The 14,996-nt window shown below is 47.4% G+C and overlaps 1 protein-coding gene across 3 annotated transcripts in view; it reads left to right on the top strand.

The window, feature by feature from the left end:
• The window catches only part of ST8SIA5 (ST8 alpha-N-acetyl-neuraminide alpha-2,8-sialyltransferase 5), a 143,603-nt gene that overhangs the window by 123,664 nt on the left and 4,943 nt on the right, over nt 1-14,996 (top strand). For 2 of the 3 annotated variants that reach the window (XM_063958488.1, XM_063958507.1), the window contains one exon: nt 13,154-13,246. The exons of the other annotated variant lie outside the window; for it this stretch is intronic. In XM_063958488.1, coding sequence (XP_063814558.1) covers nt 13,154-13,246 — 93 coding nt within the window. The remainder of the gene's footprint in view (nt 1-13,153; nt 13,247-14,996) is intronic. 3 annotated transcript variants of the gene reach the window in all.

Here is a 14,996-nt window from a genome sequence, read left to right on the forward strand (position 1 = left end):
TGGTCGACAGTCATTAGGTCGACCACTATTGGTCGACATTGACATGGACACATGGTCGACACATGAAAGGTCGACACATGAAAAGGTCGACATGAGTTTTTTAACTTTCTTTTCTTTTGGGGAACTTTTCCATACTTTACGATCCACATGGACTACGATTGGAACGGTAAAGTGTGCCGAGCGAAGCGGTAGCGGAGCGAAGGCACCATGCGAGGGGACGCGGTGCACTAATTGGGGTTCCCAGTCACTTTACGCAAAAAACGACACCAAAAAAAGTTAAAAAACTCACGTCGACCTTTTCATATGTCGACCTTTCATGTGTCGACCATGTGTCCATGTCGACCATGTCAATGTCGACCAATAGTGGTCGACCTAATGACTGTCGACCATAACATGGTCGACCATTCATACCGGAACCCTGAGAATAGAAACAATTTATGTCCTCATGGCCATAACCCTGATATAATGGAATGAAACAGGGTATTTTCAGTGTTGTGGAAGAAATCTATGGAGCCGTTAATAGATTCACCGGCCGCCACCTTGTCTGTATAGTTACCACTCTTGGAATAGATTGCAGAGAGGAGAGGGGAATGCCGCCCCAGAGTCCCACATGTGAGCGTCTTTAGTCAAGGATGATCCCCGCCGCTCATCAACCGCACGGGGTCTCGTCTGCCTGAGGCCGCTCTGATCAGCGGCAACCAAACGCTCCCTCTGTTCCTACTGCCACAATGCTGTGCCGCTGACGGACCAGTGGGTCACGTGTGCGCACCACGTGACTCACACACTTAGACCTGACGTACGTTTCACAAAGCTTGATCACAAGCAATGCCTGCGGGAAATGCATTCACCACTGCTTCAGCCCCTTTATACTGTTGGTATTGGGGGTCATTCAGAGTTGATCGCTCGCCGACGATTTTTGCAGCGCAGCGATCAGGTAAAAAAAACTGCAAAACTGCGCATGCGTACGGGCCGCAGTGCGCACGCGCAACGTACTTTCACACAAAAGTATGTAGTTTTACACAAGTTCTAGCGACTCTTTTCCGTCGCTCTGTTGATCGTTGAGTGATTGACAGGAAGTGGGTGTTTCTGGGTGGTAACTGACCGTTTTCCGGGAGTGTGCTAAAAAACGCAGGCGTGTCAGGATAAAACGCAGGCGTGGCTGGGGAAACGGGGGAGTGGCTGGCCGAACGCAGGGCGTGTTTGTGATGTCAAAGCAGGAACAAAACAGACTGAAGTGATCGCAAGGCGGCCTAACGTTTGCACTGCTGCTAAAAGCAGCTAGCGAGCGATTAACTCGGAATGAGGGCCACTGACCCATCATCTACTGCAACAGTACTGTTGCTGACCTGTCTTTGTGGCATCACTTCATCTCTTCCAGCTACAGGTGTGGTGTTTTGCGGGCACTCTATAAAACACAAAGCCAGACGTACTAAGCCTTGAAAAGTGATAAAGTAGAGAAAGATAAACTGCCAACCAATCAGCTCCTAACTGTCATTTTTCAAACACAACCTGTAACATGGCAGTTAGGAGCTGATTGGCTGGTACTTTCTCCATAGAACCCACCATCTCCTAACACCGTAGGTATAAAGCAGAGAAAGCCCCCAATACATCAGTGGTCTAACCCCTCCCTTCCCCGCTGTAGTTACCAATGTCACACATGTCACGGGGTAGCGTTGGCAGGCAGTGAAATAATTGGTTACTCTAGAGCTGTTACTTGCGTCTAGCGGCAACAGTGACCGCTCGGGAGGTTGATCCACCTGTGATCACTGAATGAAGGTGCAGGTGTTCCGCTGGACCATTAACCGCCGCCACAGAAGGGAAGGTGAAGGTAGCTGAGGATTTTCTATTTGGGGGGAAGATTACAATGAATCTGATTTTCAGAGGGCATCCACCAATCCTAAATGGGAATATATGTCTGTATGAGATTGGCATGAAGCTGGTAGGTTGGCCACAGAGCTGGGCACTGCATTGTGCCCTTGTGGCTCTAAGGATGCATACATTTGGTAGATAATTGTCTGTAGTGGGCATAAGGCTGCTAAACTGACCACATGTCTGAATACAGTGGGCATTGGACTGAGGCGGCCATGAGATGATATGCTGGACACAACCGTAACTAGACATTTTAGCACTGTTTACAAGAAACGGCATTGGCACCCCCCTCCCCCATGTAAAATAGGGTCAGTGCGCGCCGTAGGTGCGTGCCAAAAATATAGGGGCGTCGCTTCATGGGGAAGGGGTGTGGTCACAAAATAATACCAATTCACATTACGATGCACAGTAGTCGCCATTATTCAAATGACACCGCACAGTAGCGCCACTACACCAGGTAGAGCCCCTTTTACACATTACGGCAGACAGCGTCCCCTTTTTACACATTACGGCAGACAGCGCCCACCTTTTACACATTATGGCAGACAGTGTCCCCTTTTTACACATTACCGCAGACAGCGTCCCGTTTTTACACATTACGGCAGACAGTGTCCCCTTTTTAAACATTACGGCAGTGTTAGGGTCTCCTGCCCTGTGCTGCCACGTCGTCATGGCAACCGGGAGACAAGTGCTAGCGGAGTAACCTGAGCGCAGCTGATACTCCGGTTCGGGTCTTTTGCTGTGCAGTGGTTACAGGCATGGGATCCGGTGCTGGTTTTTGTGCTCACAGTCTGTGAGGTCTGAGGGGGGCGTGGACAGCACCTGCTTTATAAGGCCTCTTCTCAGGTTAAGCAGATGCTGCTGAATCTTTGTTGGTTAGTCAGTTCCTGAAAGTTAGCCAGTACTGTGTAGCTTTGTATTTTGTTGTTGCTTACTGCAAATAGGCCTGGGCATTTGGTACTACACTCTGCCAATCCAGACCCAGCAGTAAGACTGGAGTCAGTCGTTTAGCCTGCTGAGGTTCTTTTGCTATTCTGTGAACCCAGCAGGTTTGTGGCTGTACTTTCAGACCTGCCTGCATAATCCTCTCTCACTGTGCAGGGCGTCCATGTGTCAGTTTAGTGGCAGTAAGCTGAACCTGGGCCCTGCAAGTGAGAATTAGGATTGTGGAGACTCTCCTTGTGTCTATTATTCCATCTCTGACCAAGGAGTTTACTGCCACACCCGTTGGTAACCCTTTAGGGTTTTGCTGTTGCCCTTAGCAACAGCATTTCGGGTTCTCTACGTATTAAAACACAACATCTTGCTTTTTCCATCTGAGCATTTCTAATACTAGGGAGACACCCAGTTTCTTAGCCTCTGGGCTTCTCTGTTCACTCTGTGTTGGTTTTGTTACCCTATCACCTTCTGTGTACGTTATGTCATATTTCCCAGTCTGTCTGTGAGTTCATTTGTTTTGCATCCCTCTCTGTTCAGACACCAGTACATTCCTGCAGGCACTGGTGTGTATAACAGTTCAAACACCAGTACATTCCTGCAGGCACTGGTGTGCATAACAGGCAGACAGCGTCCCCTTTTTACACATTACCGCAGACAGCGTCCCCCTTTTTACACATTACGGCAGACAGCGTCCCCTTTTTACTAGAGATGTGCACCAGAAATTTTCCGGGTTTTATGTTTTGGTTTTGGATTCGGTTCCGCGGCCGTGTTTTGGATTCGGACGCGTTTTGGCAAAACCTCCCTGAAATTTTTTTATCAGATTCGGGTGTGTTTTGGATTCGGGTGTTTTTTTTTTAAAAAAACCTCAAAAACAGCTTAAATCATAGAATTTGGGGGTCATATTGATCCCATAGTATTATTAACCTCAATATCCATAATTTCCACTCATTCCAGTCTATTCTGAACACCTCACAATATTATTTTTAGTCCTAAAATTTGCACCGAGGTCGCTGGATGACTAATCTAAGCGACCCAAGTGGGCAGCACAAACACCTGGCCCATCTAGGAGTGGCACTGCAGTGTCAGACAGGATGGCACTTCAAAAATTATCCCCAAACATCACATGATGCAGAGATAAATAAATAAAAAAAGAGGTGCAAGATGGAATTGTCCTTGGGTCCTTCCACCCACCCTTATGTTGTCTAAACAGGACATGCACACTTTAACAAACCCATCATTTCAGCCACAGGGTCTGCCACACGACTGTGGCTGAAATGACTGGTTGGTTTGGGCCCCCACCAAAAAAGAAGCAGTCAATCTCTCCTTGCACAAACTGGCTCTACAGAGGCAAGATGTCCATTCCTCACCCCTTTCACTGTGTACATCCTCCTCACAGAGTATTAATTCGTCCCCACTGGAATCCACCATCTCAGGTCCCTGTGTACTTTCTGGAGGCAATTGCTGGTGAATGTCTCCACGGAGGAATTGATTATAATTAATTTTGATGAACATCATCTCCACATTTTCTGGAAGTAACCTCGTACGCCGATTGCTGACAAGGTGACGGGCTGCACTAAACATTCTTTCGGAGTACACACTGGAGGGGAGGCAACTTAGGTAAAATAAAGCAAGTTTGTGCAAGGGCCTCCAAATTGCCTCTTTTTCCTGCCAGTATACGTACGGACTGTCTGACGTGCCTAATTGGATGCGGTCACTCATATAATCCTCCACCATTCTTTCAATGGTGACAGAATCATATGCAGTGACAGTAGAAGACGACATGTCAGTAATTGTTGGCAGGTCCTTCAGTCCGGACCAGATGTCAGCACTCACTCCAGACTGCCCTGCATCACCGCCAGCGGGTGGGCTCGGAATTCTTAGCCTTTTCCTCGCAGCCCCAGTTGGGAGAATGTGAAGGAGGAGATGTTGACGGGTCATGTTCCGCTTGACTTGACAAGTGTCTCACAAGCAGGTCTTTGAACCTCTGCAGACTTGTATCTGCCGGAAAGAGAGATACAACGTAGGCTTTAAACCTAGGATCAAGCACGGTGGCCAAAATGTAGTGCTCTGATTTCAACAGATTGACCACCCGTGAATCCTGGTTAAGCGAATGAAGAGCTCCATCCACAAGTCCCACATGCCTAGCGGAATCGCTCCGTTTCAGCTCCTCCTTCAATCTCTCCAGCTGCTTCTGCAAAAGCCTGATGAGGGGAATGACCTGACTCAGGCTGGCAGTGTCTGAACTGACTTCACGTGTGGCAAGTTCAAAGGGTTGCAGAACCTTGCACAACGTTGAACTCATTCTCCACTGCGCTTGAGTCAGGTGCATTCCCCCTCCTTTGCCTATATCGTAGGTAGATGTATAGGCTTGAATGGCCTTTTGCTGTTCCTCCATCCTCTGAAGCATATAGAGGGTTGAATTCCACCTCGTTACCACCTCTTGTTTCAGATGATGGCGGGGCAGGTTCAGGAGTATTGCAGCGCACATAAGTTGGGCAAAGATTTTTTTTTTTTTTATTATTTACTGATATTACTATTTCATTCTAAAATTACATTCAAGAATCCAAAACCACCGGCCGGTGAATTTAAATGACTGGTATACTAAAATTTAAAAAACATATATGACACAGCCTGTTCTTCTAATAAAATCTCTTAAATGTGAATAGACACACTAAAACTGAATTAATACATCCACAAGGAATCACTCCCACCTAAAATATCTGTCTGAATAAACACAAGAATGTATAGAGGCTCAGTCAGGAATTAATATCACTAAATCGCTAAAGGAATGTAACAATATGGCACTCTAAACAACTTTCTTTTGTAACTAATAAGTAACAGTCACACTTCTCATGAATAACTTCACAGACACACTAGATTGATCAATCCATTTTAGCACTGGCAATCTATTCAGTGCTTAATAATGTTATGTCACTATACCAACGTGACATGAAACACACTGATTCCTGCGGCTGGTTGGTGTCCCTGATAGCCGTAGTTAGATATTTCTTGAAAACCACAGATTATAGAACAGTCCGTTTAGCAGTCAATAACCGTCTATATTGAGCATGACAAAATAGACTTATTTGAATCGTCTGGCCAGACAAGGTAATTATTCTCACCGCACTCTCCAGCTAGATATGTACACAGGACTCCTCCCGGCTGCTGGTGCTTATAACCTTAGAGGGCAGTCATCTCTGGAGGATCAAGTCCATATGTAGATGTGAAACGGCTTGGAGCTGCAATTGGCGGTGAGCGTATCCACTAGCGGTGGTATGGATAAAAGTAACGTGAGTCCTTTTACACGTTTCTCCGCCTCCCTCCGGGTTCAGCGGCTTCATCAGAAATCTGATTTTCTAAGGTTGAGTAGCCTTAATTTGCTGGCAGCACATGGGTTTGGAGTGACTGAGCGCTTGGCTATATTTTTATTTTTTTTGTTCTGTAACAGGTTCAGGAGTGTTTGCTGGTGCTCCAGTCTTCGGCACGCGGTGGCTGAATGCCGAAAGTGGCCCGCAATTCTTCGGGCCACCGACAGCATCTCTTGCACGCCCCTGTCGTTTTTTTTTTAAATTCTGCACCACCAAATTCAATGTATGTGCAAAACATGGGACATGCTGGAATTTGCCCACATGTAATGCACGCACAATATTGGTGGCGTTGTCCGATGTCACAAATCCCCAGGAGAGTCCAATTGGGGTAAGCCATTCTGCGATGATGTTCCTCAGTTTCCGTAAGAGGTTGTCAGCTGTGTGCCTCTTATGGTAAGCGGTGATACAAAGCGTAGCCTGCCTAGGCACGAGTTGGCGTTTGCAAGATGCTGCTACTGGTGCCGCCGCTGCTGTTCTTGCTGCGGGAGGCAATACATCTACCCAGTGGGCTGTCACAGTCATATAATCCTGAGTCTGCCCTGCTCCACTTGACCAGATGTCCGTGGTTAAGTGGACATTGGGTACAACTACATTTTTTAGGACACTGGTGACTCTTTTTCTGACAATGAAACAAAATGAGAGGAGCGCTAAATGAATTAAAATCACAATGAAAATAAAAATAAAAATTGCAAACACCTTAAGCGCTTAATTCATTGTGATTTTTATTTTTATTTTCATTGTGATTTTAATTCATTTAGCGCTCCTCTCATTTTGTTTCATTGCTACTAATAATCTAAAGGAGCAGCTTCACAATTTCAATTGAAGCGCGGGTCATTCACCATACTCTTTTTCTGACGTCTGTGTACATTCTCGTATCGCCTGCCTAGAGAAGTGGAACCTAGATGGTATTTGGTACCGGGGACACAGTACCTCAAACAATTCTCTAATTCCCTGTGAATTAACGGTGGATACCGGACACACGTTTAACACCAACGCAGCTGCCAAGACCTGAGTAATCCGCTTTGCAGCAGGATGACTGCTGTGATATTTCATCTTCCTCGCAAAGGACTGTTGGACAGTCAGTTGCTTACTGGTAGTAGTACAAGTGGTCTTCCGACTTCCCCTCTGGGATGACGATCGACTCCCAGCAGCAACAACAGCAGCGCCAGCAGCAGTAGATGTTACACTCAAGGATGCATCGGAGGAATCCCAGGCAGGAGAGGACTCGTCAGAATTGCCAGTGACATGGCCTGCAGGACTATTGGCTTTCCTGGGTAAGGAGGAAATTGACACTGAGGGAGTTGGTGGTGTGGTTTGCAGGAGCTTGGTTACAAGACGAAGGGATTTAGTTGTCAGTGGACTGCTTCCGCTGTCACCCAAAGTTTTTGAACTTATCAATGACTTCTGATGAATGCGCTCCAGGTGACGTATAAGGGAGGATGTTCCTAGGTGGTTAACGCCCTTACCCCTACTTATTACAGCTTGACAAAGGCAACACACGGCTTGACACCTGTTGTCCGCATTTCTGTTAAAATAATTCCACACCGAAGAGGTGATTTTTTTTTATATTTTGACCAGGCATGTCAATGGCCATATTCGTCCCACGGACAACAGGTGTCTCCCCGGGTGCCTGACTTAAACAAACCACCTCTCCATCATAATCGTCCTTGTCAATTTCCTCCTCAGCGCCAGCAACACCCATATCCTCATCCTGGTGTACTTCAACAGTGACATCTTCAATTTGACTATCAGGAACTGGACTGTGGGTGCTCCTTCCAGCACTTGCAGGGGGCGTGCAAATGGTGGAAGGAGCCACCTCTTCCCGTCCAGTGTTGGGAAGGTCAGGCATCGCAACCGACACAGTTGGACTCTCCTTGGGGATTTGTGATTTAGAAGAACGCACAGTTCTTTGCTGTGCTTTTGCCAGCTTAAGTATTTTCAGCTTTCTAGCAGGAGGATGAGTGCTTTCATCCTCATGTGAATCTGAACCACTAGCCATGAACATAGGCCAGGGCCTCAGCCGTTCCTTGCCACTCCGTGTCGTAAATGGCATATTGGCAAGTTTACGCTTCTCATCAGACGATTTTAATTTAGATTTTTGGGTCATTTTACTGAACTTTTGTTTTTTGGATTTTACATGCTCTGTACTATGACATTGGGCATCGGCCTTGGCAGACGACGTTGATGGCATTTCATCGTCTCGGCCATGACTAGTGGCAGCAGCTTCAGCACTAGGTGTAAGTGGATCTTGATCTTTCCCTATTTTACCCTCCACATTTTTGTTCTCCATTTTTTAATGTGTGGAATTATATGCCAGTAACATATCTAAATAATATAGTAATATATAGTAATATAAATGCTGCACTGTAATACTATATATACTGCTCACAAAAATGCCGCACAGATATGGAATGGATACTTGCAGTGACACAGAGCTGCAAGATACAGCAATGGACTACTGTACACAACTATATACTGTTGGGTCACCAAAATGCTGCACTATAATACTATATATACTGCTCACAAAAATGCCGCACAGATATGGAATGGATACGTGCACTCAGTGACACAGAGCTGCAAGATACAGCAATGGCCTACTATATACAACTATATACTGTTGAGTCACCAAAATGCTGCACTGTAATACTATATACTGCTCACAAAAATGCAGCACAGATATGGAATGGATACTTGCAGTGACACAGAGCTGCAAGATACAGCAATGGCCTACTGTACACAACTATATACTGTTGGGTCACCAAAATGCTGCACTGTAATACTATATATACTGCTCACAAAAATGCTGCACAGATATGGAATGGATACTTGCAGTGACACAGAGCTGCAAGATACAGCAATGGCCTACTGTACACAACTATATACTGTTGGGTCACCAAAATGCTGCACTGTAATACAATATACTGCTCACAAAAATGCAGCACAGATATGGAATGGATACTTGCAGTGACACAGAGCTGCAAGATACAGCAATGGCCTGCTGTACTGTACTACTATAAGTATAATTAATTATATACTGGTGGTCCCCAGTCCCCACAATAAAGCACACTGAGCACAGATATTTGCAGCACACTGAGCATAGATATGGAGCGTTTTCAGGCAGAGAACGTAGATATTTTCAGCACACTGAGCACAGATATTTGCAGCACACTGAGCACAGATATTTGCAGCACACTGAGCACAGATATGGAGTGTTTTCAGGCAGAGAACGTAGATATTTTAAGCACACTGAGCACATATATTTGCAGCACACTGAGCACAGATATTTGCAGCACACTGAGCACAGATTACGGAGCTTTTCAGGGAGAGAACGCAGCCACGTCCTCTCCGTTCAATCTCATATGCACAAGTGAAAATGGCGGCGACGTGTGGCTCTTTATATAGAATACGAATCTCGCGAGAATCCGACAGCAGGATGATGACGTTCGGCCTCGTTCGGGTTAACCGAGCAAGGCAGGAAGATCCGAGGCTGCCTCGGAACCGTGTAAAATGGGTGAAGTTCGGGGGGTTCGGATCTCGAGGAACCGAACCCGCTCATCTCTACTTTTTACACATTACGGCAGACAGCCCCCCTTTTTACACATTACGGCAGACAGCGTCCCCTTTTTACACATTACGGTGGACAGCGTTCCCTTTTTACACATTACGGCAGACAGCGTGCCCTTTTTACACATTACGGTAGACAGCGTCCCCTTTTTACACATTAAGGCAGACAGCGTGCCCTTTTTACACATTATAGCAGACAGCGTTCCTTTTTACACATTACGGCAGACAGCGTCCTCCGTTTTACACATTACGACAGACAGCGTGCCCTTTTTACACATTACGGCAGACAGCGTCCTCCTTTTTACACATTACGGCAGACAGTGTCCCCTTTTTACACATTACGGCAGACAGCGTTCCCTTTTTACACATTACGGCAGACAGCGTGCCCTTTTTACACATTACGGCAGACAGCGTCCCCTTTTTACACATTAAGGCAGACAGCGTGCCCTTTTTACACATTACGGCAGACAGCGTTCCTTTTTACACATTACGGCAGACAGCGTCCTCCGTTTTACACATTACGGCAGACAGCGTGCCCTTTTTATACATTACGGCAGACAGCGTCCTCCTTTTTACACATTACGGCAGACAGTGTCCCCTTTTTACACATTACGGCAGACAGCGTCCCCTTTTTACACATTACGGCAGACAGCGTCCCCTTTTTACACATTACGGCAGACAGTCCCCCTTTTTATACATTACGGCAAACAGCATTCCCTTTTTACACGTTACAGCAGACAGCGTCCCCTTTTTACACATTATGGCAGACAGCGTCCCCCTTTTTACACATTACGGCAGACAGTGTTCCCTTTTTACACATTACGGCAGACAACGTCCCCCTTTTTACACATTACAGCAGACAGTGTCCCCCTTTTTACACATTACAGCTGACAGCATCCCCTTTTTACACATTACGGCAGACAGCGTCCCCTTTTTACACATTACGGCTGACAGCGTCCCCTTTTTACACATTACGGCAGACAGTTCCACTTTTTACACATTACGGCAGACAGTCCCCCATTTTACACATTACAGCAGACAGCGTCCCCTTTTTACACATTACCGCAGACAGCGTCCCCCTTTTTACACATTACGGCAAACAGCATGCCCTTTTTACACATTACGGCAGACAGTCCCCCTTTTTACACATTACGGCAGACAGCGTCCCCTTTTTACACATTACGGCGGACAGCGTTTCCTTTTTACACATTACGGCGGACAGCGTTCCCTTTTTACACGTTTCGGCAGACAGCGTCCCCTTTTTACACATTATGGCAGACAGCGTGCCCTTTTTACACATTTCGGCAGACAGCGTTCCCTTTTTACACATTTTGGCAGACAGCGTCCCCTTTTTACACATTACGGTGGACAGCGTCCCTTTTTTACACATTACGGCAGACAGCGTCCCCTTTTTACACATTACGGCAGACAGCGTGCCCTTTTTACACATTACGGCAGACAGCATCCCCTTTTTACACGTTACGGCGGACAGCGTCCCCTTTTTACACATTACGGCGGACAGCGTCCCCTTTTTACACATTACCGCAGACAGTCCCCCTTTTTACACATTACGGCAGACAGCGTTCCCTTTTTACACATTACGGCAGACAGCGTCCCCTTTTTACACATTACGGCAGACAGCGTCCCCTTTTTACACATTACAGCAGACAGCGTCCCCTTTTTACACATTACGACAGACAGCGTCCCCCTTTTTACACATTATGACAGACAGTGTTCCCCTTTTTACACATTACAGCAGACAGCGTCCCCCTTTTTACACATTACGGCAGACAGCGTCCCCCTTTTTACACATTACAGCAGACAGCGTCCCCCTTTTTACACATTACGGCAGACAGCGTCCCCCTTTTTACACATTACAGCAGACAGCGTCCCCCTTTTTACACATTACGGCAGACAGCGTCCCCCTTTTTACACATTACAGCTGACAGTTCCCCTTTTTACACATTATGGCAGACAGTTCCCCTTTTTACACATTACGGCAGACAGCGTCCCCTTTTTACACATTACGGCAGACAGCGTCCCCTTTTTACAATTACAGCAGACAGCGTCCCCTTTTTACACATTACGGCAGACAGTGTCCCCTTTTTTTACACATTACGGCAGACAGCATCCCCCTTTTTTACACATTACGGCAGACAGCGTCCCCCTTTTTACACATTACGGCAGACAGCGTCCCCTTTGTACACATTACGGCAGCCAGCACATTACGGCAGACAGTGTCCCCTTTTTTTACACATTACGGCAGACAGCATCCCCCTTTTTTACACATTACGGCAGACAGCGTCCCCCTTTTTACACATTACGGCAGACAGCGTCCCCTTTTTACTCATTACGGCGGACAGCGTCCCCTTTTTTACACATTACGGCAGACAGCGTCCCCCTTTTTTACACATTACGGCAGACAGCGTCCCCCTTTTTACACATTACGGCAGGTAGAGTCCCCTTTTTTACACATTACGACAGAGTCCACCTTTTACACATTAAAACAGACATATGCGTTGTCTGCCACCTAGTTATGGCCTTGGATAAATAGACAGATAGGTAGACAGATAGATAGATAGATAGATAGATAGATAGATAGATACTCTCTCCCCGCTGGCTCAGGCAGTCAGGCTCGGTGCTGGTAAATCCCAGACAGGGAAAGAGGAGGAGGAGGAGGGAGGGGGACTCGGGAGCCGCAGCAGCGCAATGTAAATGGTGGCGGCGCCGCTGCAGCTGTCCGTCTCCTTCCACATAGGCTGGCCTCCGCCGCTGTGAATGCTGGGATGAGGGGAGCGCATCCCAGCATTCACAGCGGCGGCGACCAGCCTAGTATTTGGAAGGAGAGGGACAGCTGCAGCGGCGGCGCCGCCACCAATTACAGTGCGCTGCTGCGGCTCCCTCCTCCTCCTTCTCCCCTGCCTCCGGAGCTTCTGCTCTTCTAGTCTCCTTGCTCAGGCGGCTTGGAATGAGTCATTTTGACTCATTACAATGCCGCTGGAACGGGGATGCGACCAGTTGCGTCCTCGGGGCACAAACGTAGTTACGGCCCTGGCTGGACAAGCGTATGCATAGTATTTCATCATGTTTTGGCATAAGACTGGTAAAAGTGGTCATATGTAGGCAATGGACTATTGGTATTGCACCCACTTATTACTCGGCGCTTTACAGAATGATTCAGACATTCACATCAGTCTATGCCCCAGTGAGCTTACTATCTAAATTCCCTAGCACAGGTTTGGCAGAAGCCAGCTGACCAATCAGTACAGTATGTTTTTTGGGAGGAAATCAGATCACCCTTTCCACAGATAGGGCCCTTGGGAGAATCGGACCCATGACCTCAGGGCTGTAAGGCAGCAATGCTAACCACTGTGCCACTGTTCACTCTGTTTTGTGTGTTGTTCTTTTTTCAGATGCAACCTGCCCCCTATATCTCATAAGTATGTGGCAGATGTAGGTATGAAGACAGATGTGGTGACAATCAACCCGAGTATTATAACAGACAGGTCAGTCATGTGATCGTTATATTCCCGTTGCTACGTATCTCCTGAGACCCCCTGTACACCCAGCGGGACCCTTTGAGATATTAGTTGTCATATAAGTGACTGTGGGCCTAATTCAGAGTTGATCGCAGCAGCAAATTTGTTAGCAGTTCGGCAAAACCATGGCCCTCATTCCGAGTTGTTCGCTCGGAGTTTTTCATCGCATCGCAGTGAGAATTCTCTTAGTGCGCATGCGCAATGTTCGCACTGCGACTGCGCCAAGTAACTTTACTATGATGAAAGTAAGTTTACTCACGGCATTTTCATCGCTCCGACGTTCGCATTGTGATTGACAGGAAATGGGTTTTACTGGGCGGATGCACGGCGTTTTAGGGGCGTGTGGCTGGAAACGCTACCGTTTCCGGAAAAAACGCAGGAGTGGCCGGAGAAACGGTGGGAGTGCCTGGGCGAACGCTGGGTGTGTTTATGACGTCAGCCAGGAACGAAAAGCACTGAACTGATCGCACAGGCAGAGTAAGTCTGAAGCTACTCAGAAACTGCTAACTCGTTTGTAATCGCAATATTGCGCGTACGTCGGTCGCAATTTTAAGAAGCTAAGATTCACTCCCAGTAGGCGGCGGCTTAGCGTGTGTAACTCTGCTACATTCGCCTTGCGAGCGAACAACTCGGAATGAGGGCCCATGTGCACTGCAGGGGAGGCATATGTAACATGTGCAGAGAGAGTTAAGGCCCATATACACTTGCCGATAAAATGAGCGACATTGCTCATTTTCCCCCTCCCTGAGCGACGTCGCTCATTTTATCGGCAAGTGTGTATGTCGCCAGCGACGACCGATGCGCGGCCCCGCGGGTCGGCAACGATCGTCGCTGTCGCCATTGCATGCATGCAGGATCTGGACTGTCGTCCACGACCTGCATGCAGGGCTGGCGGAGGCGTGACGTCACTGAGCGAAATGAGCAGTCATATCGCTCAGTGTGTACAGTCGGCCGCCGACCGGCCGGCCCGGGAGGGGAAACATTAGACGACGTCGCTCACAGAGCGACATCGTCTAATGTGTACGGACCTTTAGATTTGGGTGGGGCGTGTTCAAACTGAAATCTAAATTGCAGTGTAAAAATAAAGCAGCCAGTATTTACCCTGCACAGAAACAATATAACCCACCCAAATCTAACTCTCTCTGCACATGTTATATCTGCCCCACCTGCAGTGCACATTGGCCCTCATTCCGAGTTGTTAGCTCGCTAGCTGCTTTTAGCAGCATTACACACGCTAAGCCGCCGCCCTCTGGGAGTGTATTTTAGCTTTGCAGAATTGCGAACGAAAGAATCGCAGAATAGAAATTTCTTTGCAGTTTCTGAGTAGCTCCAGACTTACTCTGCCACTGCGATCAGTTCAGTCAGTTTCGTTCCTGGTTTGACGTCACAAACACACCCAGCGTTCGCCCAGACACTCCCCTGTTTCTCCAGCCACTCCCGCGGTTTTCCCTGACACGCCTGCGTTTTTTTTCGCACACACCCATAAAACGGACAGTTTCCGCCCAGAAACACCCACTTCCTGTCAATCTCACTCCGATCACCAGAACGAAGAAATTTCTTCGTTAAGCCGTGAGTAAAATACCAAACTTTTTTGCAAATTTACTTGGCGCAGACGCACTGTGAACATTGTGCATGCGCAGTTTGCAACTAATCGCTCCGTTGCGAAAAACACTAACGAGCGAACAACTCGGAATGAGGGCCATGGTTTTGCCCAACT

This window comes from Pseudophryne corroboree, chromosome 1 (genome assembly GCF_028390025.1).
Source record: "Pseudophryne corroboree isolate aPseCor3 chromosome 1, aPseCor3.hap2, whole genome shotgun sequence".
Taxonomy (NCBI): Eukaryota; Metazoa; Chordata; class Amphibia; order Anura; family Myobatrachidae; genus Pseudophryne; species Pseudophryne corroboree.